The sequence below is a fragment of the Pogona vitticeps genome, chromosome 5, assembly GCF_051106095.1.
Source record: "Pogona vitticeps strain Pit_001003342236 chromosome 5, PviZW2.1, whole genome shotgun sequence".
Classification (NCBI taxonomy): domain Eukaryota; kingdom Metazoa; phylum Chordata; class Lepidosauria; order Squamata; family Agamidae; genus Pogona; species Pogona vitticeps.
The window spans coordinates 183,201,640-183,224,519 of NC_135787.1; the positions used below are offsets into that span (position 1 = coordinate 183,201,640).

Consider the following 22,880-nt stretch of genomic DNA (forward strand, 5'->3'; position numbering starts at 1 on the left):
CACCCACGCATGTGCGCAAAGCAGCTGCGGGGAGGGGAGTGCGTGTGGGGGGGGAGGCCTGTCTCCGTGGCCCGGTCCGGCTCAGGTGGACCTCTGTCCCAAGTCACAGCGGCAAACTGCTGCTCCTTAATGAGGTGCTGGCTGTGTTCTTGGGCACATTTCTGATCTCTTACACAAGCGTACTGTAAATCACCAGTAGGATTCTGGCCTCTATCTCAACGAGGCAAGCCATCTGTGAGTTAGATTGTTTTCTTCCCTTTGCTTATGAGCATGCCATGAAACTCTTAGCTTTAGTTAACGCCAGGCCTGGATTATTCATAATACCTTGAATCTGCAGTCACATTGCTGTGGAAAAGGCACTAAAATGTGTTACATAAGGAAATAACATTCTGCACAGAAGAAAAGCTTAATTTTAACAGAAGTGGTCCAATGTAACCCTAGACAGACTGGCCATTTCTGCCCAAAGGGACTTTCAAAGTAAATAGTGCAATGAAAGGGGGGGGGGAGAGAATATCCTGCTTAAATTCAGAGAGCGATCACAGTGCCTGAAGAAATAGCTTCATGGGGCGATATTCATTCGCTGATCCCAACCCATCTTTTGAGAAGACCCGTTGAATCAGCGGCTGATGGGCAAGTCAACAAAAAGTCACAGTTTCAACTATCTATTCTAGTTGGGACTAACAAGTGGATTGCTATGATTTTACCACTTCATAAAATGCCCTTCAGCCATGGTCCTGATCCAACAAAAAAATAGTGGTGATGATCAGCAGCCTCATTGTTTTCAATGGGCTTTTAGGCATGAGTAGCTGAATTAAAGCATCTTTGCATAAAACGATAGTTATCTGCCATGAAGAGTTAATAACCACAGGAAAAAACTTCAGCATTGTGTGACGTCAACTCAAATGTAACACCGTTAAACACACAAGAGTTCACTCATGAGAGTCATGAATCAATCAGAGCACAAGGAATGAAAATGCACGCCGTATGTGAAGCACTCAGTCCTGGTCAATAGCTTTCTATAAAATGGAGTCCTGCAAACACTGGTGAGGTCACCGTGTGGATTAAGCTTCCTTTTGAGAAGGCTTTCTTTCTCTCCTGATCACAGTTCATGGGCCTTCCTTTACACAGACTTCCTCCTCTTCCCAAACATGTTGTTGATCAATTTGGCCATGGATTTTGAGCCACTGGGCCGTCTCCTTTCTTTTATTTTGGAATAAGAGCTGAGGTTCTTCAGCACTTTGGTAAACATGGCTGCCACCTCCTGACAATGTTCTGCGGCCGAGAGTTCGCAGAACTGGCACTTGTAATCGAGGGCCAACTTGTGCCCTTCCTCCCAGCCAACTTCTCGCATGTGGCACAGATCTTGCTTGTTCCCCACCAAGACGACGGCGGACTCTGAAGCTCTGAAGGGAGAGAAAAAAGACTCTTTTAACGTGATTATGCCAATCCATTTTACCCTAGTAATCTTCTTATAATGTTTATGATGCTAAAATGGAGGACCCTTGAGACTCTCAAGGGGCCAGACCGACCAATCATGATTTTGCCACGGCCGCAAGCTCCACGGATCCCTCCTATCACTCTGTTGCTCGCGATGGATTAGCTACTCCGGTCAGAAGGCGGGATGACAAGCCTCTCTGCCAGGTCAAAGAGTGGCTAATCCATCGTAAGCAACGGAGTGACAGGAACGCACAGCGGAGCTTGTGGTAGCAGCAGAATCATGAGTGGTCAGTCGTTCTCGGGGGCCGGACCCTCGTTATCCGCATGAATTCATATTCGTATATGAATGCCCCCATCTCTAGTCATAACTTTGGTTCCATTGACTTCTCTGGGTTTAGTATTAAACAAGGCTATGTTCGTAGGAAGTAGGTTAAAGTTAAACAAGTCTAGATCCAGCCCCATCCCTCCAGCGATCACTGTGAACCCTTTCAGACTTCCTAAGCCGCAAGATCTGTCAGCTTGCCTTTTACAAGTTCCCGTGTTGCACTCTCGTATCCGGTAGAGCAGAGCTTTCGCAAAAGCAAACGACGTCCTGTCACTGATGTCATACACGATGACAAACCCGTCAGCCCAGTGGAGCTCGTCCGTGAGAGACAGCTTCCCTCGTCGAGGCTGGAAGGGAACAGAAGACATTCAGCGAGACAGGCAGCGCTAGATACGGCATTAGTATGGCATTAAGACCATCCTAGAATGTGCTGGCGCTGAATTCTCCGAAATAAGAAGTATCAGATACTTCGCTTCAGAAACTCTCACTTTTAATTATGTACTATTTTTGCATTTTCATCACACTTTTTCTCCATAGAGCCCAATGTAGTCTGCACGGCTCCGCCATTTTCATTCATGCAACAAGCTTGGTTAAAGGGAGACCTTTTTCACAATGACCCAGCAGGCCTTCTGGCTGAGTGGGGATATCAATGACACCATCCTCATTCTGCAAACATCAATCTAATCCAGGCTTTGTTTGAAACAAAGGAAGTGCATAGGGATGGGCACTCTGAGTGGGAGTCCGACAAAGGGGACAGGGTGCCAAACTGTGGAACATCTGTTTGGCTGTTGGTTGAACCAGCACAAACCACCTGTTGAACTGTTGGCCAAACCGCCAAACCAGTAGTTTGTGATTTGTGTGTGTGTGTGTGTGTGTGTGTGTGTGTGTGTGCGTTTGAACTTTCCTATTTTGCTTAATTGATGCACTCTTGCTATTTTAGTCATTCTTATTTGGTTAAAGGGATGGAATGAAGATTTACATGATGCTCCAAATCACGGTCCACAGAGGTTGTAATTACAGTGGTGCCTCGCATAGCGAGGTTAATCCATTCCGGATTAACCTTCGCTATGCTGAAGCATCGTTGAACGGGGCAGGGAATTCCATTGGAACACATTAAACATGGTTTAATGTGTTCCAAATGGGCCAAATACTCACCGTTCAGCGATGCTTCTTAATGGCCGGCAGCCATTTTCGCGCCCTCCCCTCGCTTAACGAAGGCGCGAAAACGCTGCGCGTGGCCATTTTGGGCCATTTCCAGGCTTCCGGCGGCCATTTTGGCCGCTGAACAGCTGATCGTTGGGGCTTCGTTTTGCGAAGATCGGTAAGCGAAACGCTTACTGATCTTCGCAAAGCGAATTTTGCCCTATCTAAAAAACGTTGAGCGATCGCATTAGCGATCCCAAAAAAGGGATCGCTATGTGATTTCGTCGTTGTACGGTGCGCTCGTTAAGCGAGGCACCACTGTACGTTGTATGTTATTGTTAATGAGACGAATAACAATATGTCAATATATAAAGCTTTGTGTGCCTTTGCAATTGGTTCCAACAAGCCTCATCTCAATCTCTCGTTGTTTCAATTCCAGGGATGTAGGAATGAAATACATTGGCCATAATCTAGCGTAACACATAGTGGATGGAATATTCCTGCTAGTGGCATTTGTTGAGTAGAGAGTTGTGTGATCAGCTGCACAACCAGATGCACAAGTGGACATGTGACAAATTTTGCACCTGATCATACTAACTCTTAATGTCACCGTTGGACTAACTCTGAAAATGAGCAATGGTTAGCACAATAAGCCTGGCACTATCGCAATGAAAGCCCCTCTCTGCACCACTATTTGGATCAGGGTGGCTTTATATCTAGGGAATTCATCTTATCTACTTCTGCCCCTGTACCCATTCCCATTTTTTAAAATGCCTTTGGACAAGCATGAGCTATCAGCTGCATTTTTTAAACTTACTTGTGAACAAGGATCATATATTTCCAGGTTAATTTGCTTTCCATCCAGACACATATGCTTTGTGTAGATGCACTCTGTAAAGAAAGAGAAGATTAAGCATGATGTCGGAGCCACTGCTTATACACCAGTAAAAGTCATCAATTTCAAATGGTCTCATAACATCTAGAGCAGAGATCTCCAAATTTTTCACACAGAGGGCCACATAATATATTTGTGATAGTTTCGAGGGCTGAAGGAATGCACATGTATCCTCGTGCGTACACACATATGCACGCACTCCCGCCCACACACCTCTCCACCCACCTACCTACCCGCATGCATGCACACCTGCCCCCCGCCCCACCTACACACCCCTCCACATGCATGCACACCCAGACGGACCAGATAAAAGGCCAGGTGGGCCAGATGTGGCCCGCAGGCCATACTTTGGAGACCTCTGATCTAGAAGGTACCACATTCCCCATCTGCTGTAGGACATAGAAGCAAAAAGGGTGGACTAAACACTTTATGGAAAAGATGAAAAGGGGCCAACATAAACCATAACTCTGAAAAAGTTGCCATAAGTCACAATTTACTACGACAACAATTTCTTCTTCTTCAAATGCACCGGGCACAGTCAATCAAAATTATAACAACATTGACTGGTATTATGTAACAGATACGAGTTTTAACCAAAAACCTATCAGTTAAATATTGGGACAGTATGTATGCTGTTCCTAATATTCCCATTTGTTGTTGTTGAAATGGCAGGATTGTTCATCTATATGGTTATCCTCAATGAAGAATTCTTGAATGTCTATCTCAAACCACCCCTAATGCATGACTTAACAGATATGATGCGTGAATATTCTTCAAGATGCAAAGTAGATACAAACTTCCAAATTTAGTGAATGCTTACCAGAGTCTGAGGCATATTCTCCAATGAAACGCCTGGTTAGGAAGCGCACAGTAAGGGCTGCAATGACAGATTTGAAAAGTCAAATGTGAGAAATGGTCACTCTATGGAAATGATGCACAATGCTTTCTTTCCTAACTTTTTAGCCAATCTTTTAAAACATATTCTTGGTAAGGACCTACGAAGGTTCTCAAGCTGTCTGCCCAACAGGAAGGATGCCAAGCATGTTAGACCACCAACACTGGGTTTGCTGGATACCATAAATTCAAGCAGAAGACAGGACCCTCCTGTCCAGAGTTGGGACAGTAATGAGACAATTGATTCTTTTGCTGCCCAGAGAGTTTAGACTTCAGCTATCACAAACCCTTTCCATTGGTCACACTGGGTGAAGCTGTTGGTCATTGTCTGTTAAACATCTGGAGAGGTGAGCATGCTCCATTTCTGTAAATTGTATATTATATCTGTCTGCTTTTCAGAAGAAAATAGCCTCAGATCTCACATTTTTCTCTAGTAGACATAGTTCTTGATTGGGCTCAAGCTGACTTAGGCCAACTGACTCTATCCCTAAAGGCAAATCCTACAGAAGTGATTAATTCTTGCTTCTAAACAGGCACACACTGATGGAAGATGTTAGATTGGAGTTTAGCAGATTTTTTTTCTGTAGTGGTTGATCTTTAAGGTAATGTTTCCAAGCTTTGGTAAAAGTAACTAGCTTAAATTGTCACAAGTGACGTCCCATTGCTGTTAAGTGGGCATAGCCATGACTTCGTTGTATGAGTCGTGGCCACGGAAAGCTGTGGACCTTCCTAGAAAAGGAGGTGGAGGTGAGAAGCTAATTGGATGGATTATCCTTTTGCAAGACTGGCCTATGGTAGAGTTGATATATTTCGCAGGAAAAAAAGAAACAAATGGAAAGATCGGAAAGATCTACTTTATTTGCAATAATAATCTCTTGCTTTTTCTTCTTCTTCCAAGACAGAAATCAAGATGACTTACTAAGAATTCCCAGACCATCTTTCATGCTGGCATTGATTGCCCTTAGGGTCAACATGATGCTAAGAACTTCAGCTAAGCCCACATTTACTTTCCAATTTAAAAAAAGCAGAACAAAAAAAACACACAATCACGCTAAATGCAAAATATGTAGGCGAAGGAAATGTCATGCTATGATAAAAAGATGCCTTTGACAACCTGAAAGATTACCTCTTCTAAAAACAGCCTAAACATATGTCTAGTTTGCAACTCCACAGCTGTGTAGCTTCAGCAATGTTGTTGCATCATATAGGCCTTTATACCCTGGCAAGCTTTCTGAACTGGAATGACATATCACTGTCAAGATGACACAGTAAGGGTAGGCTGCAAATTAGAAGAGACTCAGTGTAGTCTAGTGGGCAGAGTATAGATTGAAATAGTTGTATTCTTGGACTAAAACTCAAGAGAATTCCCCCAGCCAGCATAGATCGATACCCATGCTGTCTGGGGCATCTGGAAGTTGTAGACAAAAAATAACTTTTTCAAGTGTTTGATTTGAGCAAAACAAACAGGGTTGAAATGCCTGGCTGGCGATGGACAACCCATCACTACAATACCTAGAACCACAGAAGTGTAGCGATGGAAAAGGGTCATCCAGCAATCCACACCTAAAATTTCTCCACCAAGGGGACCTCCAATCTCTGCTTAAAAGGCCTAACCTCCTGCACAGGATTGGTGCTCTCACCCACCCCCCGCAAACTTCTCGAAGAGAAGATTAAATCAAAATACGATAAATATATTTTTAAAAGCCAGTCTTGATAGATATATGGCAGATATCCCCTTATTTTATTACTGCATAACTGTCTCGCCTGCTCATTCTGAAAATCCGCCCAGTTGAACTTACATTCCGTTGCCTGGGATAACAAAATGCAGAACCTAAGCTAGTGACATCCATGCATGCCACTACGTGCTTCTCCCATAACACAGACCCATGCATTGTACCTACACTATATGACAGCATGATTCAGAGTGGAAATTCTAATGCCATCTTTGAAATGTCAAAATTCCAATCCATTTTTTTTTTAAAATTTTTGAAGAGTTTGCATTAATGTCACTGCACAAAGTCAGCTCTGGAATTTCAAAGGCAGCATCACAGAATCCCCAGACTTTGAATCCTGAACTGCAGCCGGTTCGGTGCCGGCTATAGTTTCGAATTATTCTGCAGAGGCACTTTGTTCTCCCAGAAGTTTCCTCCTTATGAGTTATGGCTGCCAACATATATTTTTTTAAAATGTTCCTCTATTATGCTTTAAGCAGAAGAATATCATTCAGAATATAAGTAAAACTTTTTGTGATGCCAGAGATGTATGCGGACAGAAGCATCATCTGCTAAACTGCTGTGCATGAATAGGATGTTAACGGCACAGGAGCATGGCCTGTAAAAAAGTTGGCATCAGTATTTAAAATTTGAGAAGCAGGTACTTTTCAAGCGTTTGTGCAAATACAATACGCAAGGAACAGAGGCAGGATGAGGGGATACCTTACACACATACCCCAAATTAAGTTGATCCGTCTGTCTTACGAATCTGTAAAGGTTCTGTTTCTAGAAATATAAAATAGCAGTTGACTGTCTTTTAAAAAAAACTCTGTGAAATTAATTTTCAGTGACCAGCACAAACTTTACAGCATCTGTCATAAAGTGTTATATATTGACACACAAACGAAGTCTGACCCCCCCCACCCTCAGTCATCCTGCCAAATAAATGGGGGATGCCTAAAGAACCTCAATAGGATTTTTAAAAAATAAGATGGGGAGGGGAAATGGTTATAAAAATCAATTAGATCTATCCGTTTATTGGGGGGGGGGGCGGGAAGAGAGAGCTCCACCAAGATGACGGATTTCTCCTACCCGCGTCTAGAGTTATCGGAAAGTGGAGGAAACTTCTTACCGGATTTGCCCGTCCCTTCGCTGCCCAGAACAGCGACTTTCATCTCATTCATTCTTGCCACACCTCCCGAAAGGACGCCGCCGAACTCCCAACGTCCCGCTCAAGGGCAGACGGAGACGGGGGTTCGATTCCTGCCTTCTCCGGCTTCTTCGGCGCGGCGCGCCTCGCTCCTCCGATCCTCCCCCGAGAGCGCAATCCTGAACCCGGGCGGCCCCCGCGCGCGCCTCCTATATAGCCTCCCCGGAGGGCTGGCGGGCGCGCCCGAGGGGAGCGCCGGAGACGCCGCCCGAGAACCCGCCCACCTGGTCGGTCCGACCCTCCCTCGGCCGAGGCGCTCCGGCGAGGCGCGCCGCTCCCTCCGTCCTCGCAAGCCCGTGATCGCGGCTGGGAAAGAGCGGCGGGCGGGGGGCGGACGGGCAGGCGCGCCTCTCTGTAAACGCACGATTTGAACCCGGGATCGAACCCGGCGGGTCGACGAGGCTGGCCCACGCCGTCCCAATCGCTGCTTCTTCCCGGGATGCGCACGGAAGGAAAGGCGACGCGCGAAACCTTTCGCGTTCGGCCAACACGGAGCCAAAATTAACAAAAAATAAAGAAGACCAAAACGTTGTGGCGCCTTAAAGGTTGTATTTAAATATATAAGCTTTCGTGGACAAGTCTGCTTCTTTTTTTAAAATATTTCATTATTTTTAAGACATATGTACCTACAGAACAAACAAAAATTTACAAGACAATCAAGAACACATAAGAACACATGGACTGAATCAACAGGCAGCGTATGAATAGCATATATTGAAATGAGAACTTAAACCTAGAAGGCAAAAAAAAGTGAATAGAATAATTTGAAACTTTGATATGGCAATAGGTATAGAATAGATGTTAGTATGTTATTGTCGCTCCTCTTCCCCATCAACTCCAATTCCCCTTTTCCTTTCTGTCACCCCTTCTCTTAAAAAAAAAAAAAAAAACTTTAAAAAAGAACACATAAGACCAACAAAACATATAAGCGGGAAGGTATTTCCCATACCAACTTATCTATTATATAATTTCTGACTACAGGAGGTCTTATGCCTTATTCCTATACTGCATCATAGTATATCCGTGTGTATCTACACATGTTATATTTCATATCTATATTTTGTATATCTGATTAAGTGTCTAACGTCCTAAGTTTATACTAAATTTTATAGATTCTCTCACTTGCATTTCCATCTATCTAAATCACGTCATAAACATTTCTCATTTCCTCTCTAAGATTACTTGTCCACCAAGTCTGCTTCTTCAGATTGAGGCAAGTTTGAAAATCTAGTAAACCTTAGGTAAACAACAACAATAATTTGCCCCGAAGTCAATCCGGATTTATGGTAGAGAATTCTTAGAAGTGGTTTACTACTATTCCCTTCTTCTGGTGGAATCCTGGAATTATGCAGCATTACCAAGGCCAGACACGTGATGTGGAGCCGAAAGTGGGGAGTTCGGTTCCCCACTGTGCCTCCCAGTGAACTCCCCACCTCTGGCCCCACAGCCAGGTCTCTAAACCACTGAACTATCCAGCCTGCTTAAATCTTGACTGGAATACAGTTTTTGCCATAAGATGGAGGAAGCTTGAGCTTCCAGTTTTTTGTGTGTTTTTTTTTTTTTTTACTACCACTCCCATAATCCATTACCATCTGTCATCCTGGCCTGGGTTTTGGCGGCCAAAATCCAAAGCTGGGTGGGCCAAACTTCCCCATCCATTGCGATGGCACATATTAACAACAACGGTGTGATACTTCTCATGCAGTGTTGAACGTGGTCTCAGGAGACCGCTCCATGAACATCTGGCATACTTTGAGAACTCTCTTCGGCTTTGAAAGAGTAAGAGGTAGAAGGAGGAGGAGAAGAAGAGCAACAGCAGCATCAACAAGCAAGGGTACAATTCTGTACTGTTAGCAGAACACTAAGCACATCACTGAACTACAGATTTCCAGATTCCATGGGATGGAACCGTAGCAGTTTTGTGGGGAGAAAGTGTGGGAGAAGATTATCGCCTTCAAGTCCAATTTTTGGGGGTTCTCAAAGGCATCTTCTTAGCTAGTGGAGGAAATAACCTCCTGGACTGGCCTTAGCCTGTGACCTTGTGAGAGGAGCTCAATCCATAGTGCGCCGTAGTGCGTGAATGTAGGTGAGGGAGCTGAATGGGGAGGTGAAGACACGGAAGATAGAAGACCGACGGGTCAAAGCTGAAGTCTGCCTCTTGGAGGAGGGGAGACAGGAAGGGGAGGAGCAATGGGTAGAGGTCTGGGAGGAGAACGTGGAAGAGGGAACTTTTACGCGGGAATTTAGAGCGGAGACAGGAAAGAAGAGAGAGAAGAAAGAAGAGGCGGTCGCGCGTGAGATAAAGTCTTTGATTGATGACTTTCCTAACTTGTCGGTAGGGGGGATTGCTACCAGACCCCCCTCAGAAGTCGGAAGGTATCATAGTCCAGGAGACTTTAGAATGGACCGTAGTGGTCTTCCCGCATGGGCGAGGTCGCTGGAGGAAGGTGGTGCGCCCCGACCCGAGCTTCAGCCACCCATCAATCGAGGGGGATTGGGCCCGTCACCCTTGTTGCGGGACTATATGTGCAGTGCGGAGCGCCCCATTGTGGAAGCCCACCGACAGGGAATGCTTTGGGCCGGCTCCCCCCTTTTGAGGCAACGTTATACTGTTAATCCAGTTGGACTTATTGAAAAAGTGTTTCCTCAGCCGGACACGTTCATGCCGACTGAAGTGGTTATAGACACACCCATGTTAAACGTTAATAAATCGTTGAATTTGCAAGATCCCGTACAGACTCCTTTGCCTGTTTGTGGGAGCCAGCCGCCTAATGAAACCTTAGGACCTTATGACAGACCTGAACTAGCAACGTTCTTACGTTATTAATCCCCCCCCCCCCCAATTTTCAGGCATAATACTATCTCTAACTGTGGGAACTCAACTTCCATCTCTGTCCACAGTCCTATGTGACTAGGGAGCAGATGCCTCAGCAAGAGGATCAGGCCCCAGGAACAACATTTTAAGTATAAAGAACCTACTCAGAAATGGCATCTTAAAATATAAATGGAGGTTTGTCTGCATACTGTTGTGATAATACTTATTTTTAGGGTTGGAATGCTAACTCCATTTTCCTTTTTATAGCCCATGTGTTTACATTACCCTGTGAAAAGACAGACCATTTAAAGGGAGCATTGCCTAAAAATTTAACTTTTGCCCTTGGATTTTTCAAGCTGAACATTGGGACTCTTACCGCAGAGGAAGTATTTAATAAACTCCAGAAGGAAAATGGGTGTCTTGAAGATTGTGCTTGATTATAGGGATTTTTTTTTAAAGTCACAACTGTATTTGCAACTATGCTCTTTAAAAAGAGACCCCCCACACACACAGTGGATTGTTTAAAAGTTCTACCTAGCTAAAGACATTCAGCAAAACTAGTAGGAAAATATGTTCTCGAAGGCTTTCACGGCCGGCATGCGATGGTTGTTGTAGGTTTTTCAGGCTGTTTGGCCGTGTTCTGGAGATTTTTCTTCCTAACGTTTCGCCAGTCTCTGTGGCCAACATCTTCAGAGGACAGGAGCTAGAACTCTGTCTGTGTTCTGGTGTAGTGTGTGTCCTCTGAACATGCCAGCCACAGACTGGCAGAATGTTAGGAAGAAAAATCGCCAGAACACGGCCAAACAGCCCGAAAAACCTACAACAATCAAGTAGGAAAATACTTTTAACAAATAAGTTGCTGGACAACCAAGCGTAGTTAAGCATGAAATAACAGCCTGAGATAGATAAATATGGCATTCCGAATCTTTTTTGTGATATTAAAATGCCTTGGTCTTGATTTCATTGCCCTTCTCTTTTACTTACTTATTATATTGGTTTAAAATATTTTTACCCCACCTTTCTCTTCAAAAAGGACCCAAGGCGGCTTACATAATTTAAAGACAAGATGTAAAGCTAAAACCAAAAAGTATACAAATACTAAAAAAGGATCGAACAAATATCCTAAAAGTCAAACAAAAACAACATCAAAAACACATTCAAAGCAATAAAGTACAACAATTTATTTAAAATCCCCACTCTAGCAGCCAGTTACTCAGGGAAAGCCTGCCTGAAAAGAAAGGTCTTTGCCTGCTTATGGAGGGACAGCAACGATGGGGCCAGCCTGGGCTCCTGTGGGAGGGAGTTCCAACGTCTCAGAGCAGCAACAAAGAAGGCCGTTTCCCATGTCCTCACCAAAGACAACCCATTTCTTTTCCATGCTGGATGGTGAGACCTTATATTTTCTTTCTATACTGAAATGTATGTACATGTTACCTATTTTCTCTAAACATGAACATTTATTTATACGTTATACCTAATCTATGTACTTCCCCTATTGACTGAAGGAAATTAGGTGTATTTTTTCCAGTTTTTATATATAAATACACCTAATTTCCTTCAGTTGTCCATGTTTCTAAATGCGCACACTGTTTTCTGCAGATTTTATATTTTTCAGAATCTCCCATAAGCTTTACAAACATGTGTGAACCCTTTAAGTGAGAAGTACTTCTGCTTGTAATGAACATCTATGTGTACGTGTGGCGGCAGGCAGAATTAGACAGGACGCCAGCTTCAGAACTAAAAGGTGATACCGATTTCCCTCCAGAGACACATTCCTTCAAAGCTCCCTTGCTGGAGCAATCACATTTCAAATGAATGCCATGTTTATCATCTAGTGACCAATGACTTAAAACAAAGGAAGGAAGGAAGGAAGAAGGCAAGTATATCTGCACTTTACCAAGCTGAAAACTCTCATGCTAGGATAAAAACAGGAATAGATCCAGAAGGGAATTCAGCTTCAAACAATGTGGTAGGTGTACTGTCTATCTTTGGATATGCCGAAAAGCTGCTTGTATTGAAGCTGTTGAATTCAAAACCCAACCTCATCAGCATAGGCAATGTCTCGTCAATACTCAGCTAGATAGAAGAGTGGTTTGACCCAATATAAGTAGCTTTCAATGTTCCTTTTGGTTAAAAATAACACACACACCCCCCAAAAAACCACCCAAGATTATACCAAGACTGGCACTTGCCAAAGACCATGGCTGTGTTTGGGGATGTGACAGTGATGGACTGGAATCACCCAGAGTGTCTCTTCTCTCACACAGTTGTTCTATGAATATCTTTCGTGCGTTCCATCTAGTATACCCAACTGGCAACACTAGCTCTCATTTCAGAAAAAGCCGTAATTCTGTTTTGGTGATGTATAACTCCTGTCGAGGAGTTTTGAAAAACCGTATTTAGAATTTCCATGACAAGTTGATGGGTGATGCTGTCCAGCTGACTCTGAGGGAGACAGGGTGGTTCTGCAAACTACTTGTGAACCTTAAGGCAGGCCATTCATCTGAAATGTTGTCATAAAGAGACACACTTGTCTATTTTGAGGTGTGTAGGTGGGTGTGAATACTCTTCGTCAGCACTCAAGAGCCTGACTATTCTGTAGGCTTGGGGGATAAATAGCCACAACTTTCTGTTCAAAGTCATTGAAGACTCAAGGTCGCCTTATATTTAGACAGGATGTTAGTTCACCCAGCTCAAGATCATACGGTGTGACGGAAAATGTTTGTATTTTGAAAAGCTTTCAGAATCCCAAAGCCAGCATGGATTGGTGGCCTAGAACTGAGCAGACCTGGATTTCCTAAAACACACCTGATAATACCAAACACCCGAACCTTTTGGGGGGGGCGGGAAAGGAAAGGAGCCAACTTTATTGGTTACTGCCACCATCACTCACCAACAATTTGCTAATTGTCGCTACCAAGGATAACAGTCCGATGCAAGCCACACAGGTGTATGCCACTCTTCAGCCCCTGAACTAGGCCAGACCATGCGCCATCCCCAGCTTACCTTAAAGAGTTTGCTTCATACCCAGAGGTGACAGACTCCTGACTGCTGCCCATTACACCACGTGGATCCACCCCGTTGCCCCAACCACCCTACAAAGTTATGCCCGCATGAATTAAAGGGAAAGAAAGTTAGCCCATTACAATCAACATGCAGCCAATGGCCCTAAAACTTCCTTAACTTCTAAAATAATGACCTCTACTAACCAACAAAGGGATGTGGGTGGCGCTGCGGGTTAAACTGCAGAAGCCTCTGGGCTTCGAGGTCGAAACATCAGCAGCTCGAATCCACGCAACCGAGTGAGCTCCTGTCGCTTGTCCCAGCTCCTGCCAACCTAGCCGTTCAAAAGTATGTAAATGCAAGTAGATAAATAGGTACCACCACGGTGGGAAGGTCACGCCGTTCCATCTCTAGTCGCGCTGGCCACGTGACCACGGAAACTGTCTACAGACAAACTATGGCTCCATGGCTTGGAGACGGGGATGAGTACCGCCCCCTAGAGTCGGACACGACTGGACTAAATGTCAAAGGGAACCTTTACCTAATAATTAACAAATGGAGGGATGAAGGGAAGACCAGGAAGCCACACACTGGCTGCGGAACTGCTCAGCTCCCGCTTTTATTCAAAGGAGATGGGCCAAAGTGGAAACGGTGCCACTCCACCTGCCCAAGGCCAAATTTTGAATCTGTGGTTGGCCAACAGGAAGGTGGCAACATCATCAGTGTCCTCCCATCATCCTTTGCGCCAGCAGGTCATGAGGAGCTGCAACACCACCATCACTGCCATCCCACCAGGCCTCCAGCCAAATCCAGGCTGCTACTCCAGCTGCAAATTGGTGGCCCACTAAGTCACTCGCCCCCATTTTAGGAGTTGTGGTTCCAAAACCAAATGTCTCCAATCTCTGATCAAATGAAGCAATATGTAGGAAACAACTTCTGCACAGTTTAATGTCCTTTCCAGAGAGTCCTGCACAGGAAGGATGCCAAGAACTGCAACAATCCTGGTCAGCACTGTGTTTTTCCTGACATTTCCCAGGTGAATCCTACGCAGGGAAGGTGCCGTTCTGCACAAAAGTTGTCATAATCCTGTGGTGCTTGACAGTTCTGCCAGAAAGAAATGATCACAGACATCGGAGAAGTCCTGGAGATTTCCCCCAGGATTTCACAGGAGGAAAAAAAATACTGCACAAGGAAAAACTCATTGTACCTCTCAAAGTAATGGCACGATCCACATACTCAGTAAACAATATTACAGCACATGATTTTCCTCACTTACGGATCTTGCATTCAAGTTTTTTTGCTTTGTCATTGGCTATTGGAAGGTGAACCTGGGCTTAATTTGCAAGGCCATGTATTTCTGAGAAGGGGAGGGGAAAGCAAAGCAAAGTGAAGCATGCTGCTAATATACCACCCCATTGTGCTGAAAGCTCTTTCTGGCTAATTTACAATTTAATTATGAAGGGTATATATTGCCCCACTAGGAAGTTGGGTACTCAGTTTACTGATCTCAGAAGGATGGAAAGTTGAGTCAAACCTGAACTGGTTACCTGATCCCAGGATCAAAAGCAGGCTGTGGGTGGAGTCTTTACTGCAGTACTGCAGTTTAACTGCTGTGCCATGAGGCTCCATAAGTGAGTTCATTCTAAGAAACTATCTTAACATCAACTTTAATCCTAAGTATTTTTTTTCTGCAGGAACTGGCAAAAGCTGTTGGAGTTTTGCTTACAGCCTTGCATGCTGTCTGGTTTGTGTGACTAGGAGGGACCTTTCTGGACTGGGGTAATTGTCCCTATCCAGCACTAATAAGCCATTCCTTCCGGCTTTTGATTTCAAAGAAAGTCCCATCTCTCTGCTCTTTCCCTCACTTTTCTCATTTGGAAGCGGTCTGTTGTTTGTTGATCAGTTTGGCTGGTTGCTAAGTATATGTGCAGTAAAGAAAGCAGTATACACAAGTCTAATGTCAAGCAACTGTAAGTAAATTTTTTTATTCTTTCTCCGACAAATGTCTCGGAATGAGCTATTGTGACTTTAATTGCCAGTTAATGAGAAAGGGGTGAACTACCTGGAAAACTAGTAGCTATTCTCCTCTGTGGATCTCTGTACTTCTACTGCATAGCAAAAATAAATTTTACCAGAAATTCAAAACTCTGCAACAGAAGTGTGCTTCTTCTTCAAGGTCTCTTAAAGGTCTCAGGGCGAAAAAAAAGGTTAATGAATGTTTTACTGCATGAGATCTTTTATAGCTGACATCCCAGGGACTGTACGAAAGATGTGCATCCAACATTTGTCTATGTCTCTTCCCTAAATTTTATTAGAGCTAAGTCTCAATGACCGTTCAGGTATGATGGACTTATAGTTGACTCATGCTTAAGTGTGGACTTTCCTAAGAGGCCACATAGTTCTTTTGTAACACGTTTCCCTTTATCCTTGTTATCTGAATTTTCCTCAATGCCCCAACCAAATGCTACTTCAACTGTTCTTGGAACTAGAGCTTGCAAAGTTACTTTTTAGGACTACCCCTCCCAGAATTCCCCATGATCGGAGGCCATGCTGACTAGAGGATTCTGGGGTCTCCAGACTGAAAACCTAACATCTCCAAACTTTGTCTGTGGTGTTACAAGGTTTTTAAAGTGGTGGGTCAGCCCCCTAACTCAGTAGCTGAAAGTTGAGGGGGTGCATTTGGAGTGGAGATTCCACTTTATGAAAGACCTCCACCAGAGAAGTCAGCCTTTTCACTGCTGACTGCTCTCTCGTATCCTTGGCCATGATAAAAAGCAGCCAAGAAACACACAGAAAGCAACATTACCATTTAACATTCAAATTGAAATAATTCCCTATGGTGTGCTGTTTAAAAAAAAAAAAACCCAGTTCAAAGCCATCTTTCACATGCAAGGAGTTTATTTTTCATTTAAGCAATCGCTCGAAACGCCGCAGTCATGGCATATTTTTTTGGTTCTTGCCAATAATCCTTCTAAGACAAGCATTTCATCACCCTTCATGCGGCAATTAACCCAGTTAATGTTGGCTGTAATTTTTTTTCCCTAACAGTACAGCGCAGCCATGTTAATTCAGATTCATACGCGGACTGCCAAAATTCTCCTTTTATGTCCTGGTCCCAGCCATACAAAAGGCACAGTTTATTACTGCAGTTAACAATGAAAACAAATGTTTCTGAGTGTCCTCCAGAAAGATAGCTGAAATCTCAACCGCTGAGGAGTGTTGATTGAACTCCCAGGGTAGCATACCCTTGTTCGGCAACTTGCGTGATCTGACTTGGAATCCAGTGTTTTCTTAAAATAGGAAAGAGGAGGACGAAGGCAAATCCTGTATCGAGAACGACCAACAAACAGTACATGATAAATTGCCTTTATATCTATTTCACTCTGTCACATCAAGGCAAAACAGTTCAGCAGCCATGTCATCTTGGCTTTCCAGGAGCCTGATGATGCTTCTTGTCTTGTGGGGAACTGTTGAACAGTGGTAAGAAGTATTCCTCCACCAGCAGATGATGGCTATGCTCCCTGACCTATGCTCCCAGATAAAGTGACCTGTGACACTTTTCCACTTGGCATTTCAGCCTAGAACTAGGTATTTCCATTTTCCATGAGAGAGAGAGAGAGAGAGATACAGTGGTGCCCCGCATGACGATGGTAATCCGTTCCATAGAAATCGCTGTCTTGTGAAAACATTGTCTTGCAAAAAACGTTTCCCCATTGGAATGCATTGAAACCCGTTTAATGCATTCCAATGGGGAAAAATTGTCGTTTTGTGAAGATCGCCCATAGGGAAGCCATTTTGTGAAGTGCCAATCAGCTGTTAAAATGGCTGTCCTGCGAAGCATCGGTCCTGAAAACACCCATTTTGCAAAGCACTGATCCATGTCAAAATCATCGTCTTGCGAGAAATGGTTTGAGAAGCAGGGACCCAAACATAAACCAGCGAAAATCGCCCATTGGAATCACTGTTTGCGAATCGCTATAGCGATAGCAAAACCTCATCGTCATGCAGATTCATTTTGCGAGGTCGTTGTCTAGCGGGGCACAACTATAGGTAGGCAGGCAGGCAGGCAGGCAGGCAGGCAGGCAGGCAGGCAGGCAGGCAGGCAGGCAGGCAGGCAGGCAGATAGATAGATAGATAGATAGATAGATAGATAGATAGATAGATAGATAGATAGATAGATAGATAGATAGATAGATAGATAGATAGATAGATAGATAGATAGATAGATAGATAGATAGATAAAACTTTATTACGGTCAAAGACCAGCCACAAATAAAACATTGAAATATATAAATATACAGAGGTATACAAAATTATTGGGATCAAATGCAAATACTTGGTTCTGAGGTGAAAAACAGCAGCATCAAATCATCTCCCCTAAAGCGATTCCAGAATTTCTAGCCAACCACGCTCTAATTACAGAGGCTCATCCACTTTTAGGATCCTTTTTCTAATGCCCATTGCAGCAGTAAGAAATTTGGCAACCCTATGTGTAAGATTGGGATTGGAGTCAGACAGCAGCACATGCACTCACTGTTGCTCTGTACAACAGGGAAATTGGCCAATCAGAGGGGACACAAGTTCTTCACGTACATCCTTGTAAAATGTGCACTGCAACAGGATGGGTTCAATTGTTTCCGTCTGCTCCATTCCACATGGGCAAAGGCACTCTGCCCAGGGGATCTTTTTATACCCTCCCTCCTGCACTGCTGAAGGTAGAGCATTAAGCCGGGCCAGAGTTTCCATGTGAGAATCACCCATATCTCTGATGGATCAGCAGTTCTCCTACTTGGTCCATCAGCTACCCATCTGTGCTCTTGATGGTGGGCAATGTAGAACTGTTCCCCCCTTTTATGTGTTCTTTGGTCTTTAAATCAGATTTAGACTGAATTGCCCTTCATGTTGAGACGTTCGAAAATGTCCTTCCAAAGAGAACTCTTCTCTTTTAACTTGAACACATGGCACCACAGTTGAGCTATAACGATGTGAGTGATAGAAGCCCACTTGTGCAGGGATCATGGGGTGCAATAAAGAGCATTCAGGGGGTAGCACGTTTTCCAACAAGTTGCATCTGCACTCCCATAGCTAACAGCAAAAATCTGAGCTTTGAATCAAGAAGAGTTACTAGGTCACTGAATATGGGAGAGTGGTTTTGTGCCTTTTACTGCGGTTGTTCACAGTCTCTGAAAAGCTTTTCTTGTTTATTCCTACAATATCTTTGCAATTAACAAAAATTACCTGGACCTATTTTTTTTAAAAAAATCCACACAACTCCTTCTTATGCATTGTTTTGTGAAGAGCATTCAGAACGCCATTGGCATGCAATCATGTTGAGGTGTGTTCTTAATTATGCCCAGCATGAAAACTTCCCAGTACTTATGATTTATTATGAATACTTATGATTTCATAATCATTCTTTGCAATACGTGCACCTAAAAATCTTCTCGCTCCAGAGAGATGCACTTTTTTCAAGAACTGTAGAATAACCCACTGTTTCAGAAATAGTAGCTAATGCATACCACCTACTGGTAATAATTATACTTCATATTTTTACCCCCTCCTGAATATTGATTCAGAACTGAAACGTAATCCCCATTTCCATTAGTTTTTCACTGGCAGTTTCTGGGTCCTTAGAAAATACTTAACATTGATTCATAAATATCTTGCCAAAATACGTATTAATAGCTAAACGTTAATAAATTGAAACATTGGCCTCAAATGTATCTGTGCAAAACTACTATGTTTAATATTTGAGAAGCAAAGCATATAAAAACACACATATATATGCACACAGAGCAAGCTTAGTAGTGTCTGATGCATCAACAAGATGTAAACAACCCATCTGATGCTTCTAATTTTTAAACTTCCATGCAATGAGAAAGCAACTGCCATTATTTAGCTACCCAACATGTGCAACTTATCCAAGTTGTTGGAAAACAATTCTTTTAAATGCATAAAGCTCTCATCAAGCTCTCTTATATTGGATTGCATCATTGGTCTGTGGACCTAATGTTTTCAGCTCTGACTGGTAGCAGCTCTCCAGGGTTTTGAATAAGATTTAGAAATCCCTGCTGTCCAACAGAGAGAGGGCATCCATTTGCCTTATACTTGCTTGCCTTCAATAATCATGCAGTATTCATTACTGTAAGGTTGGTTTATAGGATAGATTTGGTTCCTGTGTAGACCAAATCCCTTTAGAGTTGAATGTCTTTAACTTCCTCTGTTGTAAATACCCACTTTGGTCTAGCAACCATGTCAGACCCACCAAGTTTTATTTGCCCTGTACAGTGATTTAAGCCATCCTTCCCAATTAAAAAGACAATGCCATTATCCATTCAATTTCAAAAGGAGAGGAAGGACGTTTGCAAAGGAGTCTCTTAACAAGCAAACTTCAGGCTCTCCTTTTTTTATGATTCTGCTTTATGGTTACCTCCATGATCTCCTTTTTCACATCTTTTAAGGTTGGCTAATCGAATTCAGGGACAAAGCTTTCATTTCCATTACCGTCGTCCAGGTCCCATATATCTGATGACAAGATGCAGTGAAATGGGCAAAGAAGCTAAAGGGAGGAAGAGAGGATAAAGTGACATGTTCCCTTGCAATCATTAGACCCGGAGAAAGAAGTAACAAAAAGAGAATTCTAGATGTGAGTTGCATTTGAGCACCATATTTTTTGTAACAGGGAGATAAAGTCAGCCCAAGCTCTGGCTTGACCTTGAAATGTGCTTATTCGTTCAGTTGAGTCTACAACTGATGGGTTAGCCAAAATGGCTGGTGAGCTGGCAGCTTTTCAATTCCACATCAGCAAATGCTAGATAACCCCCCTTTCTGGTTTCATCACCTCTTTGGTGGTAGTTTTAGCATTTATGGGCTTCTCTCTCCCTCCCTGTTTTCTCCTTCCTCTTGCTAGTGTATCAATCATTTACCATATTTTTTGCACCATAAGACGCACTTTTTTCCCACAAAACAGGGGGGTGGAAAGTCTGTGCGTCTTATAGAGTGAAGAAAACAGATTATATTTTCCTGTTTTCTTCTCCTAAAAAATTGGTGCGTCTTATGGAAAGGTGTGTCTTATGGAGCGAAATACGGTACTTTTTAAAAAAATCTTTGTCCGTCTCTTGTGGCCCACCAAGGCTCTGAAGCGATTTTCAAAACATTCTGGAGATGAGTTTAGGAAGGGAGAAGCTCTTGGTTTTGACGATCCTGGCTTCCTTGCTTATTTGGTACATCCCACCTTTCTTCCAGTTTGCCCAAGGCTGTACCCTTGCTTTTTCTCTTCACTGATTGCATCCTCATAATGATCTTGGTAGGGTGAGGTGAGAAAATATGGGTCACCCAGTGGAGAAGATTGAAGCTAGAGCTGAGAGGCTGATTTTCTTCTATGCCAAAGACTTATCGTGATGTCTTAACACTTTCAACTATGATGCCCCGGTCACAGGCCCTTCTGTCCTGCTCAGGCCTCAAGCTCCTGACCTCAGCTTTGGGGTCTGGTGTACCCACACCATCAACTCAGTCTATGACCTGGCCCTACCGTTTGCATAGTATTGCATTTTTTTTGTCCTAGAGATCCTGGGTTCAGAAAAGGACTGAGTAGGAATCTATGCCAAAGGGCACCCAGTGGGTTGGACACCAATCTGTTTTCCCTTATTTGGGCATGGACAGGATTTGGGGGTACATGGCACATATCTGAATTTTAGGATAGATTATGTTACTATAGGATGAAGTTGTAGCAATATTGAAAACTTGTCCGCTGTTGGATCCTCTTCATCCTGGAGTAAAGTGATGACTGGAGTCCTCCAGAGCAGTGGTCCCCAACCTTGGGCCTCCAGATGTTCTTGGACTTCAACTCCCAGAAATCCTGGCCAGCAGAGGTGGTTGTGAAGGCTTCTGGGAGTTGTAGTCCAAGAACATCTGGAGGCCCAACGTTGGGGACCACTGCTCCAGAGTTCTGTCTTGGGCCTTGAGTTGTTCAAGAATTCTGTAAATGACTTTGTTGAAAGAGTGGCCGGATTCCTAATGAAGGTAGCTGTGGCAAAGTCCAATGTCAGGAAGGAGAAAAACAATAAGAAGGTACAAATTGCTAAGTCACATATCTCTGAGGACATGCTATCTATCAAAATCTAGGAACGATATGCCAGTAAAGTAACTTTTCCCATCCCAACGAATGGTCAGCCTCAAAGCATTGGCGCAAGGATGATGCAGGTTGCAGATCAAAACCCCTGCTGTTATTTTAGTTTAATAATAATATAACATTCCAGTTCTCCTTTTCCAGCCGTTAGTCCTGGGAGCTTGTCAGTATGTGTTGTAACAGGATCGCTCTTGGCTCTCCGTTGGCCATATAAGGGCCATGCGAAGCAGAATAAAAAAATTGGGTCAACTTTCAATCCAGCTTTAATATTAATTTGAAGCCAAGAAGGTTTTCCTTTGGGAATAAATAGAAAATTGGAAAGAAAACAGCAGACGTGATAAGAGGCTCCAAGGCTGACTGCGGAGAACGATAACAATAAGCACTGATCAGGGTGCCAAGAACAAAGCTTAGAAGAATTAGGTTTTTTAAAAAAAAAAGACTATGATTTCCAGTATAAACTCTGGTTGGCAAATTCTAGGAGATGCAGTCCCAAAAGTAACTTTTCAACGCTTAGCCCAAGAGCAGCAGAAGATCTAAGAATTCAACAAGGATCGGTTTGCACAGACTATCCAAGAAGATCAGATATTCCCTAAAATAGCTCTCAGTCTGTATGTCTTATCTCTTCCAAATTCTGGACTCATAAAAAGAAGCCTGGCCACCACTGAATCCCACTGCCAGCACTGACTAGCAGATAATGGTAGGCTTTGTGTTGTTGCTTGAGGTATCCAGGTCTCCATTTGTTGTTGTTGCTACATGCCAACAAATCACTTCCAATTTATGGCGACGCTATGAATGAAAGCTCTCCAAAATCTTCTGTCCTCATCTGCCCTTCTCAGCTCTTGTAATCTCAAGCCTGTGGTTCCTTTTGGGAGTCAGTCCATATTTGATCTTCCTCTTTTCCTGCTGCTTTCAACCTTTTCCAGCATTATTGTCTTTTCCAGAGAATCCTGTCTTCTCATGATGGGCCCACAGTAGACACTCTCCAGCTTTCACACCCATAAATAGGTAAAGGTAAAGGCTCCCCTTGACATTTAGTCCAGTCGTGTCCGACTCTAGGGGGCGGTGCTCATCCCCGTTTCTAAGCCATAGAGCCAGTGTTTGTCCGAAGACAGTTTCCATGGTTGAGTGGCCAGTGCAACTTAGACACGGAACGCTGTTACCTTCTCACCGAGGTGGTCCCTATTGATCTACTTGCATTTGCATGCTTTCGAACCGCTAGGTTGGCAGGAGCTGGGACAAGCGACGGGAGCTCACTCCGTCACGTGGATTCGATCTTACGACTGCTTGGTCTTCTGACCCTGCAGCACAGGCTTCTGTG

At 43.7% G+C, this 22,880-nt stretch overlaps 1 protein-coding gene across 1 annotated transcript; it reads right to left on the reverse strand.

The window, feature by feature from the left end:
• Positions 1 to 646: 646 nt before the first annotated feature.
• RERGL (RERG like) lies at positions 647 to 7,730 on the reverse strand. Its single transcript, XM_020804209.3, has 5 exons — positions 7,539 to 7,730; positions 4,621 to 4,677; positions 3,723 to 3,796; positions 1,961 to 2,109; positions 647 to 1,403 (listed from the first exon to the last, which is right to left on the reverse strand). Exons 1-5 carry the CDS (start codon positions 7,588 to 7,590, stop codon positions 1,121 to 1,123), a joined length of 615 nt encoding a protein of 204 aa, XP_020659868.3. The 5' UTR covers positions 7,591 to 7,730; the 3' UTR covers positions 647 to 1,120.
• Positions 7,731 to 22,880: the final 15,150 nt, after the last annotated feature.

What these genes read in the sequence shown, in the direction of transcription:
- RERGL (XM_020804209.3), bottom strand. Translation starts at nt 7,590, where the DNA reads ATGAATGAGATGAAAGTCGCTGTTCTGGGCAGCGAAGGGACGGGCAAA. An exon ending in TATATGATCCTTGTTCACAA is followed by an intron (nt 2,110 to 3,722) that starts GTAAGTTTAAAA and finishes GTTCCCTTCCAG; the next exon opens with CCTCGACGAGGGAAGCTGTC. An exon ending in AACACGGGAACTTGTAAAAG is followed by an intron (nt 1,404 to 1,960) that starts GCAAGCTGACAG and finishes CTCTCCCTTCAG; the next exon opens with AGCTTCAGAGTCCGCCGTCG.